General features: G+C 37.9%; 7 protein-coding genes across 9 annotated transcripts in view; 2 read left to right on the forward strand and 5 right to left on the reverse strand.

Moving 5' to 3' along the window:
• LOC102226029 (interferon alpha-inducible protein 27-like protein 2A) lies at nucleotides 1-2,266 on the reverse strand. The gene is made up of 5 exons (XM_005815109.2): nucleotides 2,143-2,266; nucleotides 1,025-1,091; nucleotides 857-889; nucleotides 580-741; nucleotides 1-198 (listed from the first exon to the last, which is right to left on the reverse strand). The coding sequence occupies exons 2-5, from the start codon at nucleotides 1,032-1,034 to the stop codon at nucleotides 113-115; spliced, it is 291 nt and encodes a 96-aa protein (XP_005815166.1). The 5' UTR covers nucleotides 1,035-1,091; nucleotides 2,143-2,266; the 3' UTR covers nucleotides 1-112.
• Nucleotides 2,267-2,475: 209 nt separating this feature from the next.
• LOC111612142 (interferon alpha-inducible protein 27-like protein 2A) lies at nucleotides 2,476-5,214 on the forward strand. Its single transcript, XM_023352214.1, has 4 exons — nucleotides 2,476-3,081; nucleotides 3,158-3,181; nucleotides 3,278-3,445; nucleotides 4,289-5,214. Exons 1-4 carry the CDS (start codon nucleotides 3,066-3,068, stop codon nucleotides 4,402-4,404), a joined length of 324 nt encoding a protein of 107 aa, XP_023207982.1. The 5' UTR covers nucleotides 2,476-3,065; the 3' UTR covers nucleotides 4,405-5,214.
• Nucleotides 5,215-5,316: 102 nt separating this feature from the next.
• On the reverse strand, nucleotides 5,317-8,777 carry LOC102226799 (interferon alpha-inducible protein 27-like protein 2A). The gene is made up of 4 exons (XM_005815112.2): nucleotides 8,685-8,777; nucleotides 8,426-8,455; nucleotides 7,309-7,482; nucleotides 5,317-5,841 (listed from the first exon to the last, which is right to left on the reverse strand). The coding sequence occupies exons 1-4, from the start codon at nucleotides 8,692-8,694 to the stop codon at nucleotides 5,684-5,686; spliced, it is 372 nt and encodes a 123-aa protein (XP_005815169.1). The 5' UTR covers nucleotides 8,695-8,777; the 3' UTR covers nucleotides 5,317-5,683.
• A 1,160-nt stretch (nucleotides 8,778-9,937) lies between these two features.
• On the reverse strand, nucleotides 9,938-15,443 carry LOC102226541 (protein rpi-1-like). Its single transcript, XM_023352244.1, has 6 exons — nucleotides 15,048-15,443; nucleotides 13,214-13,990; nucleotides 12,310-12,405; nucleotides 11,751-11,777; nucleotides 11,233-11,406; nucleotides 9,938-10,678 (listed from the first exon to the last, which is right to left on the reverse strand). The coding sequence occupies exons 2-6, from the start codon at nucleotides 13,758-13,760 to the stop codon at nucleotides 10,341-10,343; spliced, it is 1,182 nt and encodes a 393-aa protein (XP_023208012.1). The 5' UTR covers nucleotides 13,761-13,990; nucleotides 15,048-15,443; the 3' UTR covers nucleotides 9,938-10,340.
• A 1,217-nt stretch (nucleotides 15,444-16,660) lies between these two features.
• Nucleotides 16,661-18,786, reverse strand: LOC102225504 (interferon alpha-inducible protein 27-like protein 2A). The gene is made up of 4 exons (XM_005815107.2): nucleotides 18,679-18,786; nucleotides 18,339-18,365; nucleotides 17,796-17,966; nucleotides 16,661-17,350 (listed from the first exon to the last, which is right to left on the reverse strand). Exons 1-4 carry the CDS (start codon nucleotides 18,686-18,688, stop codon nucleotides 17,151-17,153), a joined length of 408 nt encoding a protein of 135 aa, XP_005815164.1. The 5' UTR covers nucleotides 18,689-18,786; the 3' UTR covers nucleotides 16,661-17,150.
• A 433-nt stretch (nucleotides 18,787-19,219) lies between these two features.
• On the forward strand, nucleotides 19,220-23,112 carry LOC102225245 (galectin-8-like). Its single transcript, XM_005815106.3, has 8 exons — nucleotides 19,220-19,429; nucleotides 19,622-19,710; nucleotides 20,197-20,407; nucleotides 20,486-20,605; nucleotides 20,692-20,718; nucleotides 21,653-21,741; nucleotides 21,922-22,087; nucleotides 22,307-23,112. The coding sequence occupies exons 1-8, from the start codon at nucleotides 19,391-19,393 to the stop codon at nucleotides 22,454-22,456; spliced, it is 891 nt and encodes a 296-aa protein (XP_005815163.1). The 5' UTR covers nucleotides 19,220-19,390; the 3' UTR covers nucleotides 22,457-23,112.
• Nucleotides 23,113-24,270: 1,158 nt separating this feature from the next.
• The window catches only part of LOC102226287 (probable palmitoyltransferase ZDHHC14), a 47,249-nt gene continuing 44,755 nt past the window's right edge, over nucleotides 24,271-26,764 (reverse strand). Inside the window, exons 10-11 of one of the 3 annotated variants that reach the window (XM_023352670.1) lie at nucleotides 25,776-25,798; nucleotides 25,166-25,313 (exon numbers count right to left, since the gene is read on the reverse strand). In XM_023352670.1, the coding sequence (XP_023208438.1) occupies nucleotides 25,262-25,313; nucleotides 25,776-25,798 (75 nt within the window). In that variant the 3' untranslated portion in view covers nucleotides 25,166-25,261. Of the gene's footprint in view, nucleotides 25,359-25,775; nucleotides 25,799-26,764 lie in introns of all 3 variants that reach the window. The other 2 variants (XM_023352669.1, XM_023352668.1) reach the window with 2 other exon arrangements.

The following is a 26,764-nucleotide window of genomic DNA, read 5'->3' on the forward strand; positions in this document are numbered from 1 at the left end:
TACTTCTCAAATGCTTTTATTTAGAATCCTTCATTTGACAACATTGTTTGCCTTGAGTTCAATTTGATTTTCATTTGGAAAGGTTTTTATTTTCATCTGAATGATGTGCATCTTAAAAAATGAGGGCCACAAGTCCTGTAAGCACCCCTCCAGCACCGGCCACAGCAGATGTGGCAGCTGTACCCAGACCAGCCATCCCTGCAGGGAAACACCACATAAGGATTAACAAACACACCTAAAACATGTGACTTTGTGTGTGTGTGTGTGTGGGGGGGGGGTTCTAATAATTTGTGGGGACCATTTTCCTGACATATTCTACTTTGTGGGGACACACTGCTCCTTGTGGGGACGCTGTTTTGGGGTCAGGGGTCAGATTTAGGACTAAGGTGTGAATTGAGTTTTCGTTAGGGTTAGGTATGTAATGGTTAGGGTTAGGATAAGGGTTAGGATAAGGGTAAAGGTAAGGTTTAGGCTGTAGAAATGAATAGAAGTCAATGGAAAGTCCCCGCAAAGATAGCTGCGCAAACATGCGTGTGTGTGTGATAAATTGCACGGGATAACCTAATTTTAGGCTTTTACCGGCTGACTGTAAAACAGCCACAGCACTCCCTGCTGCCACGCCGCCGCCATTAGCGATGGCTGCTCCAGACATCATCGATGCGGCAAGGGAGCCCGCCGCTATTCCTGCGCTGGTGAACCCGATGGCTCCCAGAACAAAAGGTGCTGCTACGGCCGCCCCGCCTTATGAGGGCAAGAGAAAGATGCTTTCATCACTTTCTTGAGTTATAGCTTTAAAGTACACCATAAAAACATTATTATAGCGACGAACTGAACACAAGATTTTCTGTAGACTCACCAGCACCGAGAGCTGACGCTGCTGCAATCGTTACTAAAAAATAAGGAAAGGCAGAAAACATTTTCATCAATCCAAAGCAAAGCAAGTGTTTAAAAAAAAAAAAAAAAAAAAAGCCATAACAAGCAGGGGAAAAAAGAGATATTGAATTATTAAGAAAGCTTTACTCACAGAGACCCATGGTGTGCGATTTCTCAACTGAACGTCCAGAGTTAAGTCTGGGCTTTAAATAGGGCGTCTACAAAAAAACAAAAAAAAAATCCTGGAAAAAAACAAAACTGCTTCAAGACTTCAGAGCCTTCTGCTCCCCCTGCTGTTTAGATGACGGTAATTGCTTTAGTTTCCTGAGAAACGAAACCTTATCTATAGAGCCCAGCCCCTTTCCCTTACGTCATCGAAAGTAGCATTAAAAAAAACTGTTTATGTTTATTTAACAGGTAAATATCCCACTATGGATGCACCTAAGTCATCACCTGACTTTATGTTTTTCTTAAATGACACATTTTTATTTTTTTTTATCAATGCGGAACTCTAAGAACGGAAAAGATTTAATTAGTCATGTTTTCTGGGCAGGACTCTTGCTCTTCTGGCTGAACTCCAGCTGGAATAGCAGCAGGTTCTACTGGTTATGTGGTTGTTTTTTTATTGACTTCACAGCTGTACAGTGCTTCAGGATTGTTGGGAGCAAAACTTATAGCACAAAACATGTTTTGTTTTTGATGCCATTTAATTTCTTATCTACTTTGACTGAAGGGAAGCAAAAACAAATCAGATTTAAATTAAAATGTAATATAAAATAAGAGCGTTGAATACACTCCACTGCCAAAAACCAGAGCAGTTTAAGGTCACAGTCAGCGCCATTTATTTTACTTGTAAACAAATTTTATAAACAGCTATGCTCATCACTCTTTGTTCTTATTTACTCAGATTCAAACCTTTTAACATGAACGCTAAGAACCCTGGCCCTGAATGGACCTATTGATAGTGTGTGCTTCCCTGATGACATTGGATTAATGTTCAAAAAGTCAGATGTTCTCTTACTGATACATGTTTAATTTCTACATTTTGTTTATGGCACAAATTCAACACAGCAGTCAACCACTAGCAAAAAAAGATAAAAAGTAACAAAATTAAAAATCAAGAAAAATAGAAACATTTTCTTAAAAGAGCTATTCGGATATTTGTCCCTCTAGCACACAGGTGTCAAACTCCAGTCCTCAAGGGCCACTGTCCTGCAGTTTTTAGATGTGCCACAGGTACAAAACGCTGGAATGAAATGGCTTAATTACCTCCTTCTTGTGTAGATAAGTTCTCCAGAGCCTTGCCAATGATAATGGTATTTTATTCAGGTGAGGTGCAGCAAAGCCACATCTAAACGTTGCAGGACACCGGCCCTTGAGGACTGGAATTTGACACCCCTGCTAGCACCACCCATTGCTATCTACTATCACACTGCTCATCGAGGAGAGAAAAGCTAATATACCACATTCATGCAACAGAAAGTTGAATGAAACCTTTGAACACAGATCTAATATTCATCTTCAGAAATATCTTTTAAAAGAAAGAGGAAAAAAAAACCCTGACACAATATCACCAGTCAAAACTTGTTAAATAATTTTATTGGCTCATTTGATAGGATTGTTTGCAATAAAACCCGAACTCAATAGAATATTTGTAGATTTTTTTCTCTCCATTGGACAGCTTCTTTGTCCTCTCTGTAAAATGGCAGAATGGTGTCTGTCTTAAATAATAAGGCCCAGAAGTCCTCCAACAGAACAGCCACCAGGCTTCCAGCTGCTACCCCTCCTCCGTTAGCGATGGCTGCTGCAGACATCATGCCCGCTGCATAGGAACCTGCAGCGATCCCGACAGACGTGAAGCCCACGGCTCCCAGAACCACGGGGGCGGCCAGCAACGCTCCGCCTCATGAGCACAAGAGGAACATTTATTTAACACCGTCTGAAGAGACAGTCTTGGAAAATTCCTTAAAATTTTTATTGCAGATGATTAAAAAGCTCCTGGAAATAAATAAGAGTTTAAAGATTCTCGCCCTGCAATACTGCACTTTCAGTCCGTCTTCTGCTGCCTCCTGTTGTTCCATGTTGGTAACTGCTCCCTTTTCCTGAGAAATGAAACCTATAAAATCAGCCCACAATTCCTCCTGAATCAGACAGAAGAACGGGCATAACAACTGTTCATCGAGCCTGGAAGAATGGAGGAAGAAATTTGTGAGTATATACATCTATATATACATAGTTGTTGTTGATATATGTGACTTACTTTGCTGTTTATTTAAATCGACAGGTAAATACATCGTTGTAGGTGCAGGCAAGTCATTGTCACGCTATTTTTAAACCTTTTTTTTTAATTAATCTTTTAAAATTAAACTGAAACTGTAAGAACTGAAAAACGTTTTTTGTGCAGGAGGTGTAGCAACTGTGGTTCTGACTCCTGCTCTTCTGGCTGCACTTGGCTTCACCGCAACTGGAATTGCGTCAGGCTCCATCGCTGCAAAGATGATGTCTTTATTTGCACTCTTTTATGGAGGAGGAATTCCAGCTGGGGGCCTGGTGGCAACCTTACAGTCTATTGGTAAATATAGAGTTTTAGAAGTATTTTTTTTTTATCAGCACCAACACTCGTGACTCTACAATCGTGGATAAAAATGCAATCAAGTCAAAAAAGAAACAAAAAAACATATATGGGAAGAGTAGGAAGAATGTTTCTTTCTACTTTTTAATGGATTTTATAACTCCTCCCACAGATGCTTTTCTTACTTGTTTGCAGAGTCTGGAGGACTAGAAAGAACGTTCAGATCAGAATAAAAACTTTTATTGAAGACTGTTTGGTGAAATACAAAATAACAACAAAAAAATCATTTAAATGTAAAACTTGTTTCAGCTTAATTTATTCAAAGTTTAAAATCTCTCACCAATCAGCGATTATATGCGTTTTATACTTGCTATATAAATAAAATTATGCCAGAGAATTTCACAGAGATGTTTACCAACAACATCTTATTTTGACTAAAACCAGCTAGTTTGGTTTGTTCATTCAGTGCAATGTAGCATTTGGTCCTTCTGCTGAATATACATTTTGACATTCAGAATTATGACAGTAACATTCAGTATCATACTTGATGCTAATATTTGAACTATCTTAATTTAAAAGGGAAATGATGATTAACTTTTATGACATTTTATCCTTTCATATAATGGTCTAATACAGGTGCAGATGGGTTTCATAAACAGAAACATGCTACAACATTTTAGGAGGCCGTAAACCTACGTTCTGTTTTGAGAATTGAATTATTCTTTTGGAAAATAATGCTAAATTTTGGCTAAACTTTAAAGATGTAAAAGTTCAAATTAAAGGTTGCTTTATGCTACAAAAGTTGAATGCTGACTTTTTCTCAAATGTATTGTTTCTTTATAGGTATGACAGGATTAGGATGGTTTGGAACTGGAACAGTGGCTGGTATTGGAAGTATAGTAGGGTCGATGATATCAAGCATTTGTAATGTAACTGTAAAAATAGAAGGCAGTCCATAGCACAGACAAGGAATATACTTTTCATTCCAATAGAGTTAAAGTCATGTTGTTCTTATATAATATAATCATGTCTTAAAGAGTAGATTCTGAAATTCAAACATGTATAATCTGATTAAGAATGAAAGAAACATTATTTTTTGCTGTGAACATGTCTTGTTAAAGGTCACTGTGATGTGTGGATATTGCTGCAGGCATTTTCTAAATTTTGAGGGAATGCTATTTCTACTCATCATTCTGAGAGCAGAATAAAGAAAACTTTGTACGTGTGTACATCAGTTGTAAAACTTCAACCTGTACTCAATAAATAAATAAGTAAATAATATATCAATCAATAAAGAAAAAGTGTTTTAATATATTGTGGTATTTGTTTTTGTTTTTGCTGATACATTTGGGGAAATAATTGGGACCCAGGAAACATTAGACCCTTAAGAGTCATGTTGTTAAGTCTTGTACTTTTCAGGACATAGTGGTTACCTTACAAACCTTTCCAAGTATGTCTCCATTGTTTATGAAATTTAATGGGTACAAACGTTCATGTAACTTATTAAATACTAAGTATTTTTCATAATAAAGCCTGACTCTGGAGCATATTTAGAAAGTTCCAAAAGAAAAAGATATCCATTAAGTTTTTTAAAAGTTCCAAAAAAAATACCATTTAAGTTCTCCAGGAAAGTACCTGGAAAGCTGCAATATGTAACATGGAAGATCCTTTTAAGTCTAAAGTAGCTAGGTCCCAGTAAGGTTGCAGAAATGAACCATTAAGAGTTGAGGTAAAATATAGATTGTTCACTTATGCTGAAGTGTTGGCACCTAACAATTGTTGTAAACTTATGTACCCCTGCTGGTGGTATGTGACCATCACATCCAACCAGCTACTAATATGCAGAAGAAACTAAGATGTGCAACTTCCTGAACCTGATAAAAAGTATTTATTCCTATTGTGCTGCAGATGCTTCATAAACATACAATTATTTTTTTGTGGCTCACTTCTTGTTGAAATGATTTAAAAGAGCCAGTGAAGGTCCAACCAATCCAGTATGCAGAGAAAAAGCAGACATGTCAATGCAAAAGAGCTAAAAGTAGTTAATTATATGTGTTTCTATTTAATTGTTGTATTCATGACCAGTTAGACAGTGATGCAATGTCATTTCATCTCTCTATATAACCCGTCAATTAAAAATATGAAAACAGACCATTGATACTGAGACGATGATGCAAAACAACCAGACAAGTAAACAAAAATAATTAATGTTATATTAATTCAAATTCTTCCTATTTTTCATTTTTGTCTTTCTTCTTCTTTCATTTGATCCTTTTTTCTCTCCTCCTCCTCCTTTTGTTTGCGTGTTTTTCCTGCCAGTCGCCCTACAGCAGCTCCAACACCAGCTCCAACACTGGCCACAACAGCAGAGGCTGCACCCGAAAGACCAGCAGCACCTGCAGAAACCCAAACAACAGTTTTGTTCAAATGATCAAGCAGCAGATGAGCTCTGATGGGTCCCGCTTGAAACAAATTAAACACAGACTATGGAAAGCAGGCTATGCAACATCTGAGACTTAAGTTACATTTAAGCTGGGTTAAAAATGTCTTTATTTATCCTTTATTGAAAAAAAGGAATGCCCCAATTTATTTACACCCTTTTTAATGATTATGGAAAAAACTTTTATTGAGATTAGAGTAGTGTAAGGTTTGATGCTGACCAGCATGTTTTCACTGCTATTTTGGGTGATGAGCTCCAAGTGTAGCTGCAACTCACTGGTCCTTACATCTAACCTGTGGCTCTGTGAGGTGGTCAGTAAAAGCTTACTGACACCAATTTTTTGTTTTTGGTGCCGGGGATATTTCCTGTGGGGCATAGTAATCTAAAATACAAGACGCAATCCTTGAAGTACTTCACTCTGTGTCATAAATCTACATGTGAGTTTAACCTTTTGAAATGAATGCCAAAAAATGTACTTTTTTTTTTTTGACATTGTAATTTTAAGATGTATTTATTTTTTAGAGATAAAGAGAGAAATGGAAAAGAATGATATAATAGGAAAAACTGAAACAAAACCTGGTCCTGACATTTAGCATAATTATCCTTTAAAATGAAGGATGCATTCTACACTGAATAAGACTTTATTTCTTTAAATTTTGTGTCCTAATGTGTATTTATTTTATTGTATTGTATAGTGCAGTTTCAGATGGAGCAATTGTTTTGATTATGTAAAACCCCAACTAGAGACAAGAGTTGAAAGTAAGCAGTAGGTGTAAACTCTGTGTAAAGCGCATATATTGTACTCTAAGAATTGTCGCTATGTCTAACTGTACTGTTATTATAAAAGCACAATTCTATTATTATAATCAAGTGTCGGCATGTTGGATTCACAGCACATTTTAGCAGATTAATGTGTTCAGAGGTCTCAGTCTTGAAGCGTTAGTAAACCCTCTGAGCCTTGTTTGTAAGTCATAGCAAAAAATGTCACATCAAAAATGGATGTGACAATAATTGAGCATTTCAATAATGCTCAATTATTGAAAATGATGTAGCATTTTCAAATAATGCTATTGAAAATGCTTTTTCGATAACAGCATTTCAACAATAAAATCCAGGAAGAGGGCTGTTGTTATAGCAACTAAGCAACTATTCTGTTAACTTCTTAGTCACCATTTGCTTTCACCTTTTCTCCTTTGTCTCTGACAGGGTTTAAACTGATGCAATGTTTTAAACTATCAGAGGAAGCGACTCCTCTCCAACACTTATTCCAAATTTCTAGGCTTGCCATGTTAATCAAAGTGTAAGAGAGTTCCCAGCTACAGACTTCCTGTACCACCCATAGCACCAACTGAATTAGTGTTACCATTGGACTATGTTTTTTTTTTTAGACCCAAATTTACTTTCATCTTCTGCAACAACATACCTGCAGATTGTAAAACCGCCACCAGGCCTCCTGCTGCCACTCCTCCTCCGTTGGTAATGGCAGCAGCAGACATCATGCTCGCAGCGAAGGAGCCCGCTGCTATCCCAGCAGAGGTGAAACCGATGGCCCCCAAGGCCACTGGAGCTAGGGCAACTGTACCCACACTTCCTACAACTTATGAACAACATACAAAATACTTATGAACAAGAAACATTTGTTGTCAACACGTTAATCTGATTAAACCGAAAAAACATGATTATAAAATGAGCAGGAGTTTTCTTCAAGCAATATACGAGTCTCAGCAACATTTCTTGCTGTAGAATTTTGTGCGTCATATCTTTTCATATTCTAATGGGCAGCGACGCTTGTGGAAGTCATTGCTGATGTCTTTCCATCTTGGTATTGTGCCAGGACTCTCTGGTATGCTACAAACCAGCAAGTGGCCAAAACTGTGAAATTATTTAACATTTTTCTGAATACTTGTTGAAGGAGAAATAAAATCATTATGTTTCTATTTGTCATGACACCATAAAAAAGGTTTTGTACCTACAAACTATCCCAAAAAAGCAGCATTTCTGATATTTTGTCATACAATTTATATGTGAATTGTACTGGAGCATGAGCAATTCCTAAAGACCGTAGTCATATAATTTTGTGGCCAGTTTACAATTATTCTATAGATCGGGGTGTCAAACTCCAGTCCTCAAGGGCCGGTGTCCTGCAACTTTTAGATGTGCCTCTGCTGCACCGCACCTGAATAGAATTAGGTCATTAGCAAGACTCTGGAGAACTGATCTACACAAAGAGGAGGTAATTAAGCCATTTCATTCCAGTGTTTTGTACCTGTGGCACATCTAAAAACTGCAGGACAGCGGCCCTTAAGGCCTGGAGTTTGACACCTTGCTATAGATCAAAAACAAAACCACACTACAAAAGATGTTGTTTCCTACTTTCTGAATAACTAAAAAAAAAAAAAAAAAGTAATACAATCTTTTTTGTTTTTTATGCAAAGGAATTGGTGACCAAGGTGATAGGATCTATTTATTGTCAGAGTTAAACATCATGACTTATCAGCTGCCTATTTCAAGATAACAACCATAAAAAGCAGATGTCATACCTGCACCTCCGGTAATGACAAGAATCTTTCCTGAAACACAAGCAGTTCATTATGAGTTTATTACCTAGCCTTTTTGCCAACTTTAATATTTACGACTACTATTACCTAATAAATCTATGTTAAGAACACTGCAGAACATTTAAAATGATCACTAAGTATGTTCAAAAGGATTTGTCTTTCGTTTGTTTTTCTCTTTGTTTTATTTTTAATATTTCAAATCAACGCTTTAAAATCAAGAAACGTATTGCCATGTACTCACTGAGACTCATAGTTTATCTACAGACCCGACTAGAAGTTCACATTTGAGGAGGAACATTGTATGTTTTGCGTTTAATAGAGAAAATGAAACTTCCTGTTGGTGCGTTCACTGTCACTCGGAAGTAAAATCACAAAATGATATCACGCTTTATTTCAACAAATAATTTTTTCACAATTTTTCCTTCTTGCAATTAACGATATAAAGTATAGCATATTTTGGTTGACTTGTTAGCACACTCGTCCGCACCGCTGAATAAATTTGAAATTCCAGCTGCCTACAAATGCAACACCACGTTGTGGGTCAAGGCTGCCGCCCAAAACTACAAAAGTGCAACAACAACAAAAAATTGGTTTGTTTGGACAAAGTTTCAGTCAATGGATGTGTTGATTTTCTTTCCCGAAAGGATACATAACAATTAAGTTACGTTCCATGTAAGTATTTTTAAATACTCAAAGCTACTTATCTTAATCATGACAGCTTTTTTGTTCTTGGCAAGTGTTTTCTTAAGCTGTTGTGTTTAATTAGTAAACGCAGTACATCAAATTGTACTGCGGATTTATTAGTTTTTATTTGAAAGATCTTGAAAAAGTTTCATTAGTTATGCTTTTTGTGCAGATGATGTGGCTTTGACTCCTGCCCCCTCTGGCTGTGTGAATCTTACATTGTTGTATGAACAAAACAATGTAAGAGGGAAAGTTCCAGAAAGTAATCATAAAATTATGTGAAACACATTATTTGATGTAGAGATGCGATATATTTCATAGTTATTCATTTTAACACTTATATCAAACTTCATGAGCTGTATTGATCTGCGAGTTACTATAGGTGCCGGCAATGCAACCACTTTTTCGTCACAATCAGTCATATATAGAAGAGACTACAGTACAGTTTCCTGAACCTCAGAGACATTGTTTATGTTGTTGAGCAGACTCCAAGGAATCACCTAGGATTGATAGTCCTGCTCAAATGAAACATTATCTAATCTCTGCTAATGTTGGTGTGTTTTTTTTAAGTTGAGTCACACAAGCTGTTGTAAATATCTAGTGAGGAAATAATAGAATACTAAGTTGTGATGTGAATTAAAAAAAGTAATTTATCACCACCTGTTTTCCAAGTATGACATGACTGTGTTAAAATCTTTCTCACTAAGCTCAACAAACTGCATTTTCAGATTTTTGAGGAACCACTGAAAAGGTTGATGACCAATTATACATTTTGTTTTTCCTTTTAAGACACACACAGTACTACAAAAGTAGATTTTAAAAATTACAAGTTTATTACACAAATAGTTTAAAAGAAACAAAACAGGATGATTGCTTTAGATTTTGGCATTTTGTCTCATTTCTTGTTGAAACAAAGTCCAACATGAAGGCAAGAAAACATGTTAATGCAAAACTGTAGTTATTTACATAATGGACTATAATTACATAGTTAAATGATTAACAGTTTTGTTTCAATAATATTAGAAGTTGTGTGGTGTGAGGTCTCTTGAATTACATAACCAGTAAGTGGTAAATGTAAGGATAGACTGTCAATACTGAGACAACTTGATGCAGATTAGTAAGTGAAAAAAACAACCTATTCATGTGGGGACAAGAATAGCAACAAAACTTTTCTAGTTCTTGTCTTTTTATTTGATCCTTCTTTCTTCTACTTCTATTTTTTCTTCTTGTACTCTCTGTCTGACTCCTCTTCCTCCTCATTCTTCTCCTCTTTCTCCTCCTCCCCGTCATTCTTCTCTTCCTTATTCTTGTTCTGCCCCTCATTTTTCTCTTTCTTATCCTTGTCCTGCCCGTCATTCTTCTCTTCCTTATCCTTGTCCTGCCCATCATTCTTCTCTTCCTTATCCTTGTTCTCTTTGCCTTCCTCATTCACCTCCTCTTGCTTGTTGGTGTTGCCTGCCAGCAGCCCTGCAGTGGCCCCAATACCAGCTCCAACACCAGCTCCAACACCAGCCACAGCTGTCGAGGCGGCCGCAGAGAGACCAACAGCACCTGCAGGAAATGTCAAATGGTGTTCATATGTGAGATGGTCTGAGGGGTACAGGATGAACTGACTTCAACAAGTCTCAGGATTGGGCTGGTCACTCCATGCAATTAATGCTCACCTTAACCCAACACGTTTTTCTAACAAGGAAACTCAAAGTACAACAGCGCCTTGATTCTTGGTCCTCTTCATATGTTTACTTCAATCAAATATTTAATCATGCTTCATCTTATGAACAAACTGGAATGACTCATTTTACTTAGATTTCCAGAGAGAAATGCACAATAACCATTATAGTCATAAGAATTAAACAAAACCCAACCTTGATACACACAGATGAATACATGTGCACCAGCATATATGCCATGTCTGTTGGTTTTCTGTTCTTCTACTTCCCCTACTGGTAAATTATCATCCAGGTAGGAACATAATTTCTATCAAGAACATTACCAAATCCTGTAAGTGATGTTGGACTGCTACTATTTTGAACAGTACTGTACTTTATCCTGTTTTATTACAGCAAGTACATTAAGTAGCTACAACTAGAATCAAGTCAAAGTACCTGCAGATTGTAGAACCGCCACCAGGCCTCCTGCTGCCACCCCTCCTCCGTTGGCGATGGCAGCAGCAGACATCATGCTTGCAGCGTAGGAACCCGCTGCTATCCCAGCTGAGGTGAAACCAACGGCCCCCAGAACAACAGGAGCCAGCGCCACTGCACCGATTCCCCCTAAGACTTGGAACAAGAAATATTTGACATAAACATGTTAATAAAGTACAAAAGCAGAAGGCTAAGGCCAATATATATATATATATATATATATATATATATATATATATATATATATATATATATATTTGTCTACTCTGTGGTTAAATTGCAAACTGTCTAAACAAAATAAAACATTGATTTTAGAAAACAAATCAAAATGTTTCTGCAGAATAAGTAACAAGATCTATTTATGGTCAGTGCTAAATTTCATGATTTTTCACACACACAGCTGTACTTTCTGTCAGACTGAGAACACCTCAGTATATCAAGATAACCAGCATAAAAAGAAGAAAAAAAAAATGTCATACCTGCAGATCCTGCTAAGAAAAATATTCCTGAAACACAACACCAACATAAAATGTTAGTTTTCACCTGAGGCCAGGACTAGATTGACTTGTATTAATCAGCAGCAGCTCTACCTCCAGCAGAAATTAGTGCTAGCCACAGATCGGTGAATCTCTAAACATCGTCTTTATGGTTTTTACTTTAAAGCACCATTAAAAACACCATGTACAAAAACAAAACCGGGGATTTTTTTGTAGAGTTTTATCATCTTCTGTGATATGTCTTTCTCCTTTAAAAAAAAAAGTCTTTGTGATTCATTACAATTATTTTGAAAACTTAATCTGATAGGGTCTGAATAATTTTGGGGTTCAGTTTGTATACTTAAATCAGCTACAGAGTTTATTGTTGCAGTGCAGACCTTTAAAGTTTGCGACCATCTACATCAAGCATCAGCATTAAAGACATTATTTATCCACTTTCAACACATTTTCCATCAGTTCTATTTTAATAGCAAAGAATTACAATAAAAATGTGTTAATATGAAAATATATAAAAAGTCCAGATCATGTAACTTAGATCTACCTGCTGGCTTTGAGAAGAAGTTTCCATTGCTGCTTCCTGATGGTGACTTTTTATCAGCAGAGTCCGGAGCTGGTGGGTCCTGTTGCTTCTGAGGATCTAAAAGAGAGAAAAAGTCTAATTCAGAGGGAGACATACTCTTTCAAATACATGTTCCTTTCTGTGATATTACCCCTCCTCTGCTTACAGGAACAGAGGAAGGGTTACTGTGGTTTATTTTCAGATAGATAAACAATCTTTATCTGAACACAAACAACTTAATGAAAAAACATAAATGTAAAAGATATATTATCAAAAACTTCATTAGAACGAAAATGTCAAATTTTATGCAACTTTTGGAGAACGTTTTTTTGTTACATGTTAAAACAGATGTCCTAATAGTATGTTTTGAAAGTGGGCCACGAAGAAAAATACAGTATCACTCCATATTTTCACGCAAAATGAAACTATGCTAGTGCTGGCTTGATTGCTGGTTCTGAAATGTAGGCTGACTTGTCACTGGGTGTCACTGTCCAGGTGTGCAGGTGATGTTTACCCAGTGTTCTTGGGTAAACATTTACCAAGGGAACATTTGTACATAAATTGCTTCACGTAACTCGAGTCTCAGAAGTATTTTTATATCTGATATGAGTGGAGAAACCTCTTCAGCTAATCAATGTTCACCTTATAACATCTTTTTGAACGGAGAAGGGTTTCATTGTCTTAAGGATTGCGTATTTATCAGTTTCAATAAACCTTAATCTATTTGTTTACATAGGTCACTGTATGACACATCAGAATTAAAATACTGCAAGAGAGACTTGTCCCCCATGAAGCCTTAAGTCTCTGTTTCTGAGGAGAAACAAAGTTGCAGCATTATTTAATCAAAAAATCAGGTCACACACACTAGAAGAGGGACTCCTCTTACCATTTTCTCTTTCTGTAGGTGATTCTGCTGGTGTTGCAGCAGTGGAGAGTCTTGCTGGAGAGCAATCCCTGTCCGTTTGGGACATGGGGGTATGAGTGTCACTGTCCAGGTGCGCAGGTGATTGGGTATTGACATTGCTGGTTGTATGTGTTGGCTGAAAGGGAATGTCTGTATCAGGAGGAGCAGATTCCCGGTCTGAATAGCTGAGATTAGGACATCCAGACTGACTGGCTGATCCATCTTGTGTTCTTAAAGGTGTGGATGGGTCATCACCAGCTGCACCAACATTACAGGCAAGCAGGTCACTAATCAGGTCATCCAAGAGATGCAGCTGAGTCATGCCTTCATCCTCCAATGAGCTCAGTTGTTCACTTCTGATGAAGTGAACAATCAGGTTGTACAGTTCTCGTGCACTTAAAACATCAACATTATGAATGGGACCATCGTCAGTTAAAGACGCAATCATCTGTAGTTGATCTCTGCTCAATGAAATAAGCTTTTTCTTGAGGTTGGATATCAGTGCTTGTCGTGGAGTGTTGCTGGCCATGTTGATGTCTCACAGACTGTTTTGGGTCACTGGATGATATATTCAACGCAGCCTTCCCTGAAGTTTTATCAAACGTCTCCTGTTGTCTCGGTGCCAACCTCTCATAACAGGAGACTCAAAATCCAGGACGAGACCCCAGTTATTACTGCTGCCAAACCTGGGGGAGATCTGGACCGGTACCAAGCAGCACAGTGGCAAGAGAGGACTGTGTACCCATTACACAGAACACACTGTGGATCACAGAGAGAGAGAACTTGTTTATTCTGAGGTGCACTCTGTGCATAGCACACTTGTCACAGAAATACAACCAAACAAGGTCCTGAGTGCTCATTACTTGCAAAAAAGAAAATCAAAACCTTCACAAGTAAAAGAAGAAATAATTAAAATAGAAAGTACAACACAGTCGCAGGATTGCAATGGGCTGAAGCCCATCTCCAGCAGCCATCGGGTGACTGCTGTATAAACTATAAATATCAAAATTATATTTTACAAATGAAAATCAGCATCAATTAACCTTAAATTAAAAAATAATCTAACAGAGAAAAGGTACTACATTTACAAAAAGTTTACATATTTTCCAGGCACATAGTGTCATGTCGTAGCACAATCAAGTAACTTACCTTCAGTTGTTACAGAAATGTCAGATATTAAAAAAAAGAAGAAATTTGACTTCTCAGTTCAACACCTTGAAATTGGGCCTGTGCCTCTTTAAGAAGATCCAGCTCTTTCTGACACTCAGTTTTCAGCATGTCACACAACAACATTTCTCCATTAAGAAGCAACAAATGGTGACATTTGATACTATGCATCTTTTTTGCTACCTGGACCTATTCGCATGCTGTCACAGCCAGGAAACTGTTCAACAGGAACCGTCTTCAATCAGAGGTCTCTTCAGATTTGTTATGCAAGACTGAAGACTTACTGGATGACATGAGTTAGGACATTTAATTACCCTTTGCGACAAAAGAAAGTCTTTTTAAAGTGAATTAAACTATGTCAGTTAAGTATGCAAGTAAAATCACCGTGCCTCTGCTACGCTTGAAAGAATGCTGTGTATGGAACGACACAAACAGATGTCTATTCAACACTTAGCGGTAAATAAATACATTCGTTTATGCCTTGGCTAAGTTCACGGGAATGAAATCCGCTTATTTTGATGCCTTCAGCTGAACCATAGATTCTAAATAAATATCTAAATTTTCTTCTTCACAAAACCAACATATAAAGCTTACAAAAATAAGCTTTTTAGACAGATTTAGATCGATTCTAAACTTTAGATGTACTCACCCATATAAGACGGTTCTTATGTCTGGTTGGATAGTCTATTAGTAAGCTGAAACTCAGCTTCTCACAGACATAAATACTCACGCCGAGTCATTTGTGCTGCCCAGTGTGGGGAAAACGAAACAAATATGGTTGCTCCATTCACTAAACCTCGGAAGTACCACTACAACGCGACAGAAGTCCTTTACCGACAGGAATGTAAAAAAAAAAGAAAAGGAACTTTGAACGCATCATGAAGAAGCCGTCGTCTAAAAAAATACTGCTACTTTGGTTTGACTGAGTTTCGATTTCCTTAGCCAGAGGTGGAGTATCCGAAACTAATTCAACATATTTCTACTCAAGTTAAAGTAAAGAGTAGCCGTCCAAGAAATTATTCAGTAAGAAAAAAGTATCCCGTAAAACTCAAATACTGAATTTAACTAATAAGATTTAATGCTTAATGACATAATTGGAAAAACTAAACGTATAAAATTATCTTTTTACTTTTTGTTTGTCGTAGCTTATGTGCATTTTCTGATATTTTAAAGACAAGTGAAAAAAAATTATGCAAAAAATTGCAATAAATTTCTAGCAGAAGAAAATGTTCAAATCCTTTTTTCCTGTTAAGATTTTTTACACCAATACTTACAATACAGGTTAACGTACTTCATTAACATGCGTTTTCAGCGTGGCCAGCACCTCCAATGCTGGCCACAACAGTGTTGGCGATCGCTGTAAAAATAGATGCACCTGCAGGGAAAAAAGCCCATAAACTAACCAAACAGGATTATTGAAGTTGTAAGAGGAAAAACATAAGCTCTAGTGGCGCAGCTGGTTCAGCAGACAGAAAATAGCAAAGCTTATATGTACAATCATTTTTAAAAGAAAGTTTAGAGGTATGTCTGTATCGTATGCATTTTGCCTTAAAATGTTTATTATCAAATGAAGTTCATTGTAGTGAGAAGATTATGTAGAATTTTACAAAATGTAAAGTAAGTTTAGTAAAATTACTCCTAAAAGTAAAAATTATGCAAGTAAATGTAACCACTACAACTGGGATTAATATGCATCACTATGAATATCTGAGCAACAATGACACAACCAGTTTTATTCAGGAATTTTTTCCAAATTTTCTTGGAAAAACAAATCCAAATAATCCTGTTTCAAAATAAAGTGGTGCATTAGTGTGTTAATTAATTCCTGTTGTGTTTTTGTCCCCGCCCTCTCGCATTCTCACTCCCAACTCGTCATGAGAATGTGCTGTGCACTCCGGTTGATCACCCTTGCTCTCCTTTCAGTTCCTCTTTTTCCCCAACCTTTCCTCTCCCATCTACTTGAGACACATTACACCTCTACAGGTCAACAACCTTCATTAAACTCTGACCAACTTTAACTGAGCTTATAGGTCATTTCTAATTCGCAAATACACTAAACATGATTGTTACTGATTATTGTTAAAATTACCAATAAGTAATGCTGCTTCACAGTACTTTTACACGGTAGGCCAGTCAAAATAATATTTCCTAATTTCACATAACCTTTTGTTATTTCAAAACATTTTTGTTATTTAAATACTCCTTCAACTTGGACTTCCCATGGGAGGGAGGCCAAACACGACACACGACACTCCATACCACTTACCGGAATAAATATTTTCTTTATTCAGGTAGTAAGGGATTATTTTCCTTAAATATGTAAGATTCCATGTACAGTTGAAACCAGAAGTTTACATATACGTACTTATTTGCTACATGTAAACTTATGATTTCAACTGAAAAAAATCAAAATCAAAAAAGTAATTTCAAATCTGTAGCGCAAGGCAGCTCAGGAAAAAGAAAATACAGACCCAGAGGGGAGTGTATACAAATTTAGTTTTACATTATAGCCAATTATAGCCATGAATCATGATTCTTGTATTTCACAACTATGCTTTGTATTGATGCATCACACAGGGTAATAATATATTTTAAACTTTATGTAAAGATATTAATGAAATTTGATTTCTGTCTCATTTGGTTAACTGGAGCACCAACGAAACAGAAATGAGATGATGAAGTGGCTCTTTTAGTTCCCCACCAATAAAATGTATAGCGTGGGTCACCAATACTGGGAAAGCAAGAATAACAATTAGCGTTTTGACCACAAAAATAAAGCTCCTGCAGCGATGCCAAACAGAAAGGCTTCAATCTCTTCCTCCCTTTTTTTTTGTTCCCTTCGTTTCTGAAATATGTTTGACAGCCATCCAAATCCAGCTCCAACAAAGGTTCCAAGAGCACCTCCAATGCTGGCCACAACAGTGTTGGCGAACGCTGTAAAACCAGATGCACCTGCAGGGAAAAAAGCCCATAAACTAACCAAACAGGATTATTGAAGTTGTAAGGGGAAAAACATAAGCTCTAGTGGGTTTCTTCTTTATTTTAAGCAGAGTTTGCGAAGCTGAAGTCAGGTTACAGTAAACATAGTTGTGTGATAAGCCTTATTAATGCCAGTATACATTTCAAATGTTCCCCATTTGATGTGAACAGGAAGAAATGTGTATTTGCTGCTTCCTTGTTTATGGATGTTGGAAAAAGTGCAATATTAACAAACACAGTAGGAGATTAGGGTGTGTCAACTGTATAAAGTTAAATGAACTAAATCCCTGCTGTTGCTACTACTAGAAAAGTAGCTGCTATTTTGAGCGGAACAGTATTTTATCTAGTTTAAAAAGGCAAGCAAAATTCTTAAAACTAGAATCAAGTCAACTATAGCGTTGACTACAGCCTTAGATACCTGCAGATTGTAGAATCGCCACCAGGCTTCCTGCTGCCACCCCTCCTCCGTTAGTGGTGGCAGCAGCAGACATCATGCTTGCAGCGTAGGAGCCTGCAGCTATCCCAGCTGAGGTGAAACCGATGACACTCAAGGCCACAGGAGCCATGAGCACTGCACCCATTGCTCCTACTGCATGCAAAGCACATTTTACTGATGTTAGAATATATTTTGATATTCCTTTCAGTTCACCAAGAAAATTATTTCATTTGAAGCCAAACGGAGTTGATGCTTTATTTCCGGGAAGCTCTAAATGCAAGATGTGTCCTGAGTGACCTTTGATAGGTCCTCATCTCATCAGGATGAGATCTAAAAAGATTTTGTCCTTGCACCTGTAATCAGATGTTCACACTTTTTTTTTTTTTTAAAGAAAAAAAAAGATGCACAAACTTAAAATTATCTAACTTTTTTTCACAAGGTTGCAAAACTAGATATTACAAATAATATGTGTAGCCCCATTTGTCCTGTTATGGTATGAAGAAACTGATAAACCCGGGCATCTACCTGCTCCTCCTGTGATGGCAGCAGTTTCTGTTAAAAAAGAAAAATAAAATAGAAAATGTAAAGTGTAGTAAAATAATAATAGATTCATATACAAATTGTATAACAATATAAATTATATAAGGAATCTCTATCAGCAGTTCTGATCCGGGTGGACTAAGCTGCGGTTCTGGGCTGAACCTGAACCTGAACCCGAGTACAGTACAGGTCCTGAGCGTCTCAAGTCTTCAAAAATATTGGGAACCCCTATTAGTAGTCTAAACCGCTTCTGACAAAATAATAAATAATACATAGTATCTATATCATTGCAAATAATAAAGTATATTCTACTCAACACACTTACCAAGACCCATAACTTGCTCTTAAGCAGTTTGTTTGTTACCAGCAGACAGAGAAACCTGTTCTCGCAACCGACAAGTGCTATTTTAGACAACTGTTCTAATTCGTGTTGCATTCAATGCAACTCGGCATTCTGAAATAAAGCAAAAACATGTTGCTAGTCGAGGATAAAAGGTCTACATTGATTTTTATTCAATGTAGAACAGTAAACACTTTCTAAAAAATTCTTAAATGTATAACAAAACCACCTTGCATGGACAGCTAATTTCATTTATTTATTTTAGATTGTTCCCAATGCTCTCAAACACAACATAAATATTAGTTACCTAATAAAAAAACAGAGGAGACACGCTCTCCTTTGCCAATATTGTAATTAATATCTCGTCTTTTATTCTTATTTCTTTTTTTGTTGACTGTTTGGCTGCAAAGGAACTTGCTTCAAACTTTTAGCACACATTCAGATTATTTTCAAGCATACGTGTTGTTTTCTGAGCAGCAGTAGTTGAGCATATAAAAACAAGCCTGCTGTTTTCATATGTAAGGCTGATCACATGGTAGATTGTGCGCATGCGCTGCTCGTTGATGGAGTAAATATGGCCACTCGTACCATCAGCTGGTAGCGCAGCAAAGCCCAAAGCTGCCGCTGTTTGCTGCAGAAACCACCGACTGTCAGCTGTCCGTCACCCGCTGCAGTTTGTCAGGACACCCGGGGCTCGATGTCTGTGGCCAATGCAAAACACACCGTTCTGGATCCGGTAAGAGGTTTCGTTTATTGTTGATGTTCACAGCCGTTCCTAATGAACTCTGGTAATTTCTCAGCTTAAGCCGCTACTGTTTTCATTTGATTAATCTGTCTCGAGTATGAGGGACGTTTTAGCTCTCAAATATTAAGCAGAAGCCAGACCGTCAGTATGACACAGTGGTTTTAACTTTACTTTCCTTTTTAGGTGATCCCGTACACTGGTCCCATACCTGGAGGCCTGCATCCAGGGGAGATCATCATCATCCAGGGTACTGTGCCACCAGAAGCTGACAGGTGATTTTTCCAATCAAACTGAGCAGATGGCATTTATAGAGCTGTCTGTTGTGTTTAGAAACATTTAAACTCGAACCTTTTTACTAGAGCCTTCCCAACTTTCCACACCTATTGGTGATTCTGCATAAATTAGAGTATATTTAATAATGACGTAAAGCACTTTGAAATGCTTTGCTGCTGAAATATGCTGTACAAATAAAATTTGATTTTGATTTGATCTTTGAAAACTTGACTTAGTTCAGTGAAAAGGGAATTGCAACAAAAGTATGTCAGCCTACTAAAAAAAGCATATACACAGCATATACACTGTGGAGAGTATATGCACTCAATACAAGGCTCCTGTTGCATGAATTACTGCATCAGTGCAGCATGGCATGGACACCATCATCCTGTGGCACTGCTGAGAAGTTTAAATGGATGTATGTATGTGCCTGAGCGTGTGTTTATAACTTTAACCATGACTTTGTGTGTTCGTCCTCTCTGCAGGTTTCAGGTGGACCTGTCAAGCGGCTGCAGCACCAAACCACGCTCAGACGTCGCTCTCCACTTCAGCCCTCGTTTCAGTGACTCCCCTTGTGTGGTCTGTAACTCCCTGCTGCAGGAGGAGTGGGGTAAAGAGGAGACGCTCCACCAGCTGCCCTACAAACGTGGAGCCCCCTTCGAGACCATCATTCTAGTAAACAAGAATGGCTTTAAGGTGAAGCAGCCCTACATCAGCCTGTGTGTGCTGTAGCTGAAGAACATAAACTAACTGAATGTCTGGCTTTACCTGTAGGTGGCAGTAAATGGTACTCACCTGCTGGAATACAAACACAGAATTCCTCTGACCAGGGTCGACACGTTTTCTATTTCTGGGAATGTCAGGGTTCACGCTATTGGCTATATCCCAAACTCAGTAACTAACTCCTTTCTAATTTTCTTTTTTTTTTCCTCTCTCTCTTTTTCTTCTGAATCATTTCTAAACATGTTTTTCTCTTTTAGGCAATATATTCAGAGTCGGGTGATTTGGTGAGTTTCTTCTGTTTTTTTAGCGGGTCCATGAAGTTAGAATTTTCTTGGTGTCTTATGACGCAATAAAAACTGCATCACACGTCCTGAATGTTTATGGGTCTGTGGTCACCCAAGCTTATTTACCATGCTGTAGACTTTATTACAGTTTCTTTGGGCAGGTATTCTCAACGAATCCTACAAATCAAAGTAAGGATGATGTAAATAAGCTATAGTTGCTATGGTTGTTGCGTGGTGAATAATTCAATTTTTCAAAGTTTCATCATCATACTTTCTTTTAAAACCTAGTCTAAACTCAATGATTGGTTAATTCTATCAACTGATTACAAGGTGCGTATTTTTTTAAAATTGTTTTGTGTATCAACCGTAGTAGACAGTGTCACGCGGTCAATCACGTCCTTCACTAAGACGGGAATTTCTGTTGACTCATAGTCAACAGAAATTCATAGTCACTCTCATAGTCACTCTCAGCAGCTGAATCGGTCACTCTTAATCTAAAACTCTGAGAATACAGGCCCTTAACTTTATATTTGCGCTACGTGTAAATAGCGGATGCCCTGTGCATCCGGAAAGGATACACAGCACTTTGTTTTTCCTTAATTTGTTACATTACAAACTTATTCCTAATTGTAATAAATTAATCTATTGCATAAAACTTCTACACACCAAATACCCCATTATGACATTGTGGAGCTTTTTGCAAAACTATAAAACTAAGAAAGCACATTTATCCACAGCCTTTTAAACTTTTTTTCCACATTGTCATAATGGAGCCTTTGTGTGTAGAATTTTGAGACATGAGGTCAGTACAACTTGGAATAAGACTGACATAAAATGAAGCGCTGTGAATACTTTCCATATGCAGCTCAGTCATAGAAGCTCATGTGACAAACTTGGAGAAAAATAATAGCGACAGTTAACGTTGTTGTTACAGGGTCTTCCTTACAAAGGCAGTATACTCAAAGGACTGAACCCAGGACAGCACATCACAATAAAAGGACAGGTCAGCATGTACCCTCACAGGTATGCAAATGTATTCAAATTCTTTGAACTTTTCATTTGTCACATTACAATTATTAACGTTCTATGGAATAATACAAATTGTGTGATGTAGCTGAATTATTTTAGAAATACTTTTTTTTCTAAATCTAATATCCATTACATTCTATAAAAAAGAAATAAATATTTTTACCTGTGTTCCAGTTTCACTGTCAACCTCTGCAACAGCAAGACGGAGAACATTGCTCTCCATCTGAACCCCCGGATGAAGTCGGGCGTGTTCATCAGGAACTCGTACCTGGACGGATCCTGGGGTCAGGAGGAGAGGGAGCTGCCCTTCTTTCCCTTCTCGCCGGGCGAATACTTTGAGGTAGGAGAAATCAGCAACTTTCAAGATTTTAGAGACGCACAAATTAGTTTTCCCATTTTTACCTTAAGAGCTATCATTGACCACATAAATATTACAAATGAAAACAGAATCATTCACTGACGACAAAAAAAAAGTGGCCCAATTCTGGTCAGTTCATCTTTGAACTTTCACCTCGGTGCGTTCTGGATTAGTATTCCTCAACATTTCTTCCCTCTCCAGATGCTCCTGCTCTGTCAGCCCCATCAGTTCAAGCTGGCAGTGAACGGGTCACACCTGTTCGAGTTCAGGCACCGGGTGCAGGACCTGAGCAGCATCGACCAGCTGGAGATCATGGGAGACCTGGAGCTCAATGATGTGAAGTTATGGTGACTCAAAGCCAACGCGTTATTGGTCAGGGTTCAGTTAGCTTACAAGTTTATTTGACCCAGATGATAGACGTCAGGTTTGAATTTCAGGTCTAAGCTAATCTAGCACTGTTATTGTGGTTGATGAGGTTTGTCTTTGTGGTCCTGATTGGACAGATTCATGGATGACAGAAAACAGGACACACATATTTAAGCACTTAAGCTTAGCTTATAATTTAAATTATATTCAGGTTTTAAACGGAGACAATGAATATTCGTTTTTTGGTGCAATGTGCAATACAGAAAAACAAAACATCTGTATAACTAATCTCATCTTTGCACCATCATTGTGCACGATTGTAGTTTACATTTCATTAACGTATTTTATCAAAAAACTAATTTTCGAATTTAAAAGAGCCCATTCTTTATCCTTTTCAAATAAACTTGTTTAATTTCTGTAGAAATATCAGATGCACTTCATACAACGACTCATGTGAAGACTCAGCCAATATTAAATAATCTGTGGTCCAGGGTGACTATTTAAAATCTAATATATCTCTAAAGTCAAAAATAGATATCAATTCTGGATTGTCTGTATTGCCTTCTGTAGTGAAGAAGAGAAATAGCTCTTGTATCCTCCATGTTTTGATAAATAAAAGACAACCGAATGTCTTACTGATATTTTGTATTCTTGGGTTTGAGTTTAAGCTTTAAAAATTACAGCTGCTGCTACACAACGGCACAACTCTTAAGTTGTGTGCTTTTACCACAAACTGTAAGGCCTAAGGTGAAATGCAGAATCATTGAACTCCATGGCTCTCTGCTTTGACTGAAAATTCCTGTACTGCTTACTTTATTGTTTAGCTGAATACATGTTTACTAACCAATTCTAAACTCAGACTAGCAGAAAGGTTGATTTTGAAAACACTGCAGATCTAACTGTGAAACTCAGACTTTAACATTAAACTTGCAAACATTGAAGACAGGAAGGACAGAAAAGTGACAGACAAGAAGGATGAACACAGTAGAATATTTACACACACAAAAAAATGTGAAAGCTCTTCAATCCTTTGCGTCAATTTTAAAATATGAAATGTTCAATATGAAAGTATAGTAGGTTTTTTACATGGGACATTGAATATCCAGAAACTGGAAGGATGAATGGATACAAGGAATTGGACGACGGAAGGCAAAGAGGGACCACAAGGACAAAGAGGAAAAAGATAAAAAATAATATAAAGAGAGAGAGATGGAGGGAAGACACAAGGAGGTAAGGTCACTACATTTTGACAGAGAGAATAAAGTATGGAAATAATATTTATCATCCAGATCTGGCTGTGAAGTAGTGAAAGTCCATATTTCTTTGGTTTGGAAGACAGAAGTGATGAAGGATGAAAAACATGGAAGAATTAAAGTGGAACAAATGTTATAACGTTTAGAAAACGTGTCAAGAAATACAAATCTTTCTGCCTGGTCTGTCCATATTTACCCAGACCTAGAAAAAATAACTGATATCAGTTTCAAACTTCTCCAGAAAGTAGAACAACCAGAAAGGAGAACCAACAGATGCAACAGGCTGACTACAAGGTCAACACGCAGCAGACACGACATACTCACTGATCCTGAGGTTGGACTCTGAGCTGAAAGGGAACATCTCTATATTTAACCCTGCTGATACAAACAACGCTGTTACCTGCAGTACGTCTGATCAACCACAAAGTGGCAGCAGAGAGCTAATAGTTTTTACCTTCCTCTGGAAACTACTGGAAAAAGATCTTAAAATGAGTGGGCACAATACAAACTCACCATACACATGCTTTAAATTTATATGCACTAGAATCTGGTAAAAAGTTGGTGTTTTATTAATATCCACAGGAAATATAATTTGTAAGAGTTGTAGTAACTATGGTACAGTACCACAGTCTGATTTCTTTTACATAGAAAAAGCAGGATGATATGCAACATAATGACATAAACCATCACAATGCTGAGAATAAAGGCAGGAGACATGGTCAGATCAGCAACAGGCAAGTCGGTTCAATTATATTTAACAAAAATCCGGTCCGATCCAGTGGCAGAAATGCAGCTTTCTGACCTGAAGTGTTGAATCAGTTCCTTTGTTTTTGCTCAAAATGGCTTACAGGCATAGATACCGCTTTGAAAAGCAAAGTCCAGTTTGCAGATTATCAAATTAAAGTTGTCTAATCTTCCCTTGAAGTACAAAATAAACCCAACAGTTTATCTCTGAGTTGTCACACACAAGCTGTAACTTTTCTCTCTCAGTTCCAGCAGACAGGTTTGGCAACATGATGGCTGAGGAAAACACGTTTTTCTGCACTTCAGATAGCTTCAACACAGTTCTAGCAGCTGGAGTCTGTAATTCAAGAGGAAGTCAGCCAATACCAAAGCAGCTCAGGAGAGTTTTAAGTCTTCAGAAGGAGTTGGGTTTATATATCCCACTGTCAGACAGAGCTGAGCTTCACCAACCCCCTGACCGAGTCCTCGTGTAACGAGTCTTGGCTGGCCGGGTTGTAGAAACTGGCCTGCACCGTGTGGCTGTGGCCCAGCGGGCTGCCGCAGTGAAGCATGCCCGGCGGTGACGGCACTTCCTCTGGCGTGAGATAGTGGTGGAGGGCTGCCTGCTCCTGGAGGGGGTGCGTGTGGTTTAGTGTGTGTCCGTGGATCGGCAGCATGTCTGCGGCCTCGTGGCAGCTCAGGCTGGGGGTGGACGTCGGCGGGGTTGGCTGGCCAAGGGGCAGCGAGGTGCAAGGCCCGCCCAGCGTGAGGGAGGCCCGGGCGGGTAGAGACGTCCCGTTTTCAGGGGAAGACGTTATGATGACTGGCTCGCTGCTTTGCTGCTGGAGGAGGGGGGTGGCGGCAGCCTGCAAAACGAATTTGGTGCTCTGAATGCACTGGTCTTGATCACACTGAGGAAAAACAAAACAGCAACATGCAAGGGAGTGGCGGGGGTGTACAACGCACAAAGACAGACAAGACACCATACAGACGACAGGAGAAATGAAGGAAATCAGAACATGAAGGGGGAGGTGATTGGATAAGAGGGAGAAAGAGAAATAAATGTTAGTAGCATTGTTAGAAATGCAGAAAACACAAAAGAGAAAACCCAAAGGCAGAGCTACTCAATCCCCACTTCATGGTTTATTTATCTGTAATGTATCGGTCTGGGTTAGGACTTCAACTTTGCTACAGAATTAGCTTAAACCCCAACAGCCAGTTATCACCAGAGTGTAATCATCAGCTGAACAAAGGTGACAGCCTTTCATTCCACAGCACTCAAGAGACCTTCTGACGAAAAGAGCAAAGGTCAGGCCTCAACTGCTCACCTTTCTGTCTCAATGTCACTGACCTAAAAAGAACAGATGACACTTGTGACTCCAAAACAACGGAACTCGTTTCCCCCCCAATAACATTTCTATTAATGGCTCTTTATAGGTTTTCACATGTTGTGGTCAGATGTATTTAACTGGGATTTTAACCAACAAACATGTACGTTGTTGTGAACTAGAAGAAAAGGAATACATGGTTTTCAAAATGTTTTTCCAAATTAAAGCTGAAGTTTTCAGCATTTGAATTCACCTCCATTTACTCTGATGTTCCTAAAATAAAATCCAGAGCAAGTTTCAGAACTTATCTACGTAGTAAAAAGACTAACGCACGCAGCAGGTCAGGGATAAAGTTGTGGAGAAGTTTTTAAAACATCCCAATCTCTGAATCTCTCAGAGCATTATTCAATCATCTAGACAGAGCATGGCATACTAAAATGGGCATCGACATAAACATAGAGGCTTGACAAGAAGAGCTTCATTTAAAGAAACAGAAACGGATTTTTTTTGCCTATATACAAAGTCCCTACTGTATGTGTGGAAAGAAAAACACTGCATGTTGCAGGGAATAAAGTGTTAGATGCTGCAAAAGATTTAGTTCTGCAGGGAAGCTTCTGAAGAAGTACCCAGAAACCCAGAGGTTTAGATCAAAGCATGTTCATAGTTCTAGTTAAAGTACAGACATAATGGGCAACAATTTCAGCTAAAATGTGCAAATCGATGAAGATATACCCCAAAAGTACCTATAGGTATTATCATAACTATAGGTCAGTGTTTATTTTCAACGGTGAGTTGAAAATAAATTGACCTCACAGAATTTGGATTTTTATTTGTTAAAAAATTGACACAGCCATGAATATTTGTTTATTCACTACACAATTCTTCACACCTGAAATCCAAACAAAATACAGGCAAATTTGTGGTTTTTAATGTTATGAAAAGTGCCGCATTCTATGTGCAATACAGAAACCTCAGTCTGCTGTGTTCGC

The sequence above is a fragment of the Xiphophorus maculatus genome, chromosome 19 (genome assembly GCF_002775205.1).
Source record: "Xiphophorus maculatus strain JP 163 A chromosome 19, X_maculatus-5.0-male, whole genome shotgun sequence".
NCBI lineage: Eukaryota > Metazoa > Chordata > Actinopteri > Cyprinodontiformes > Poeciliidae > Xiphophorus > Xiphophorus maculatus.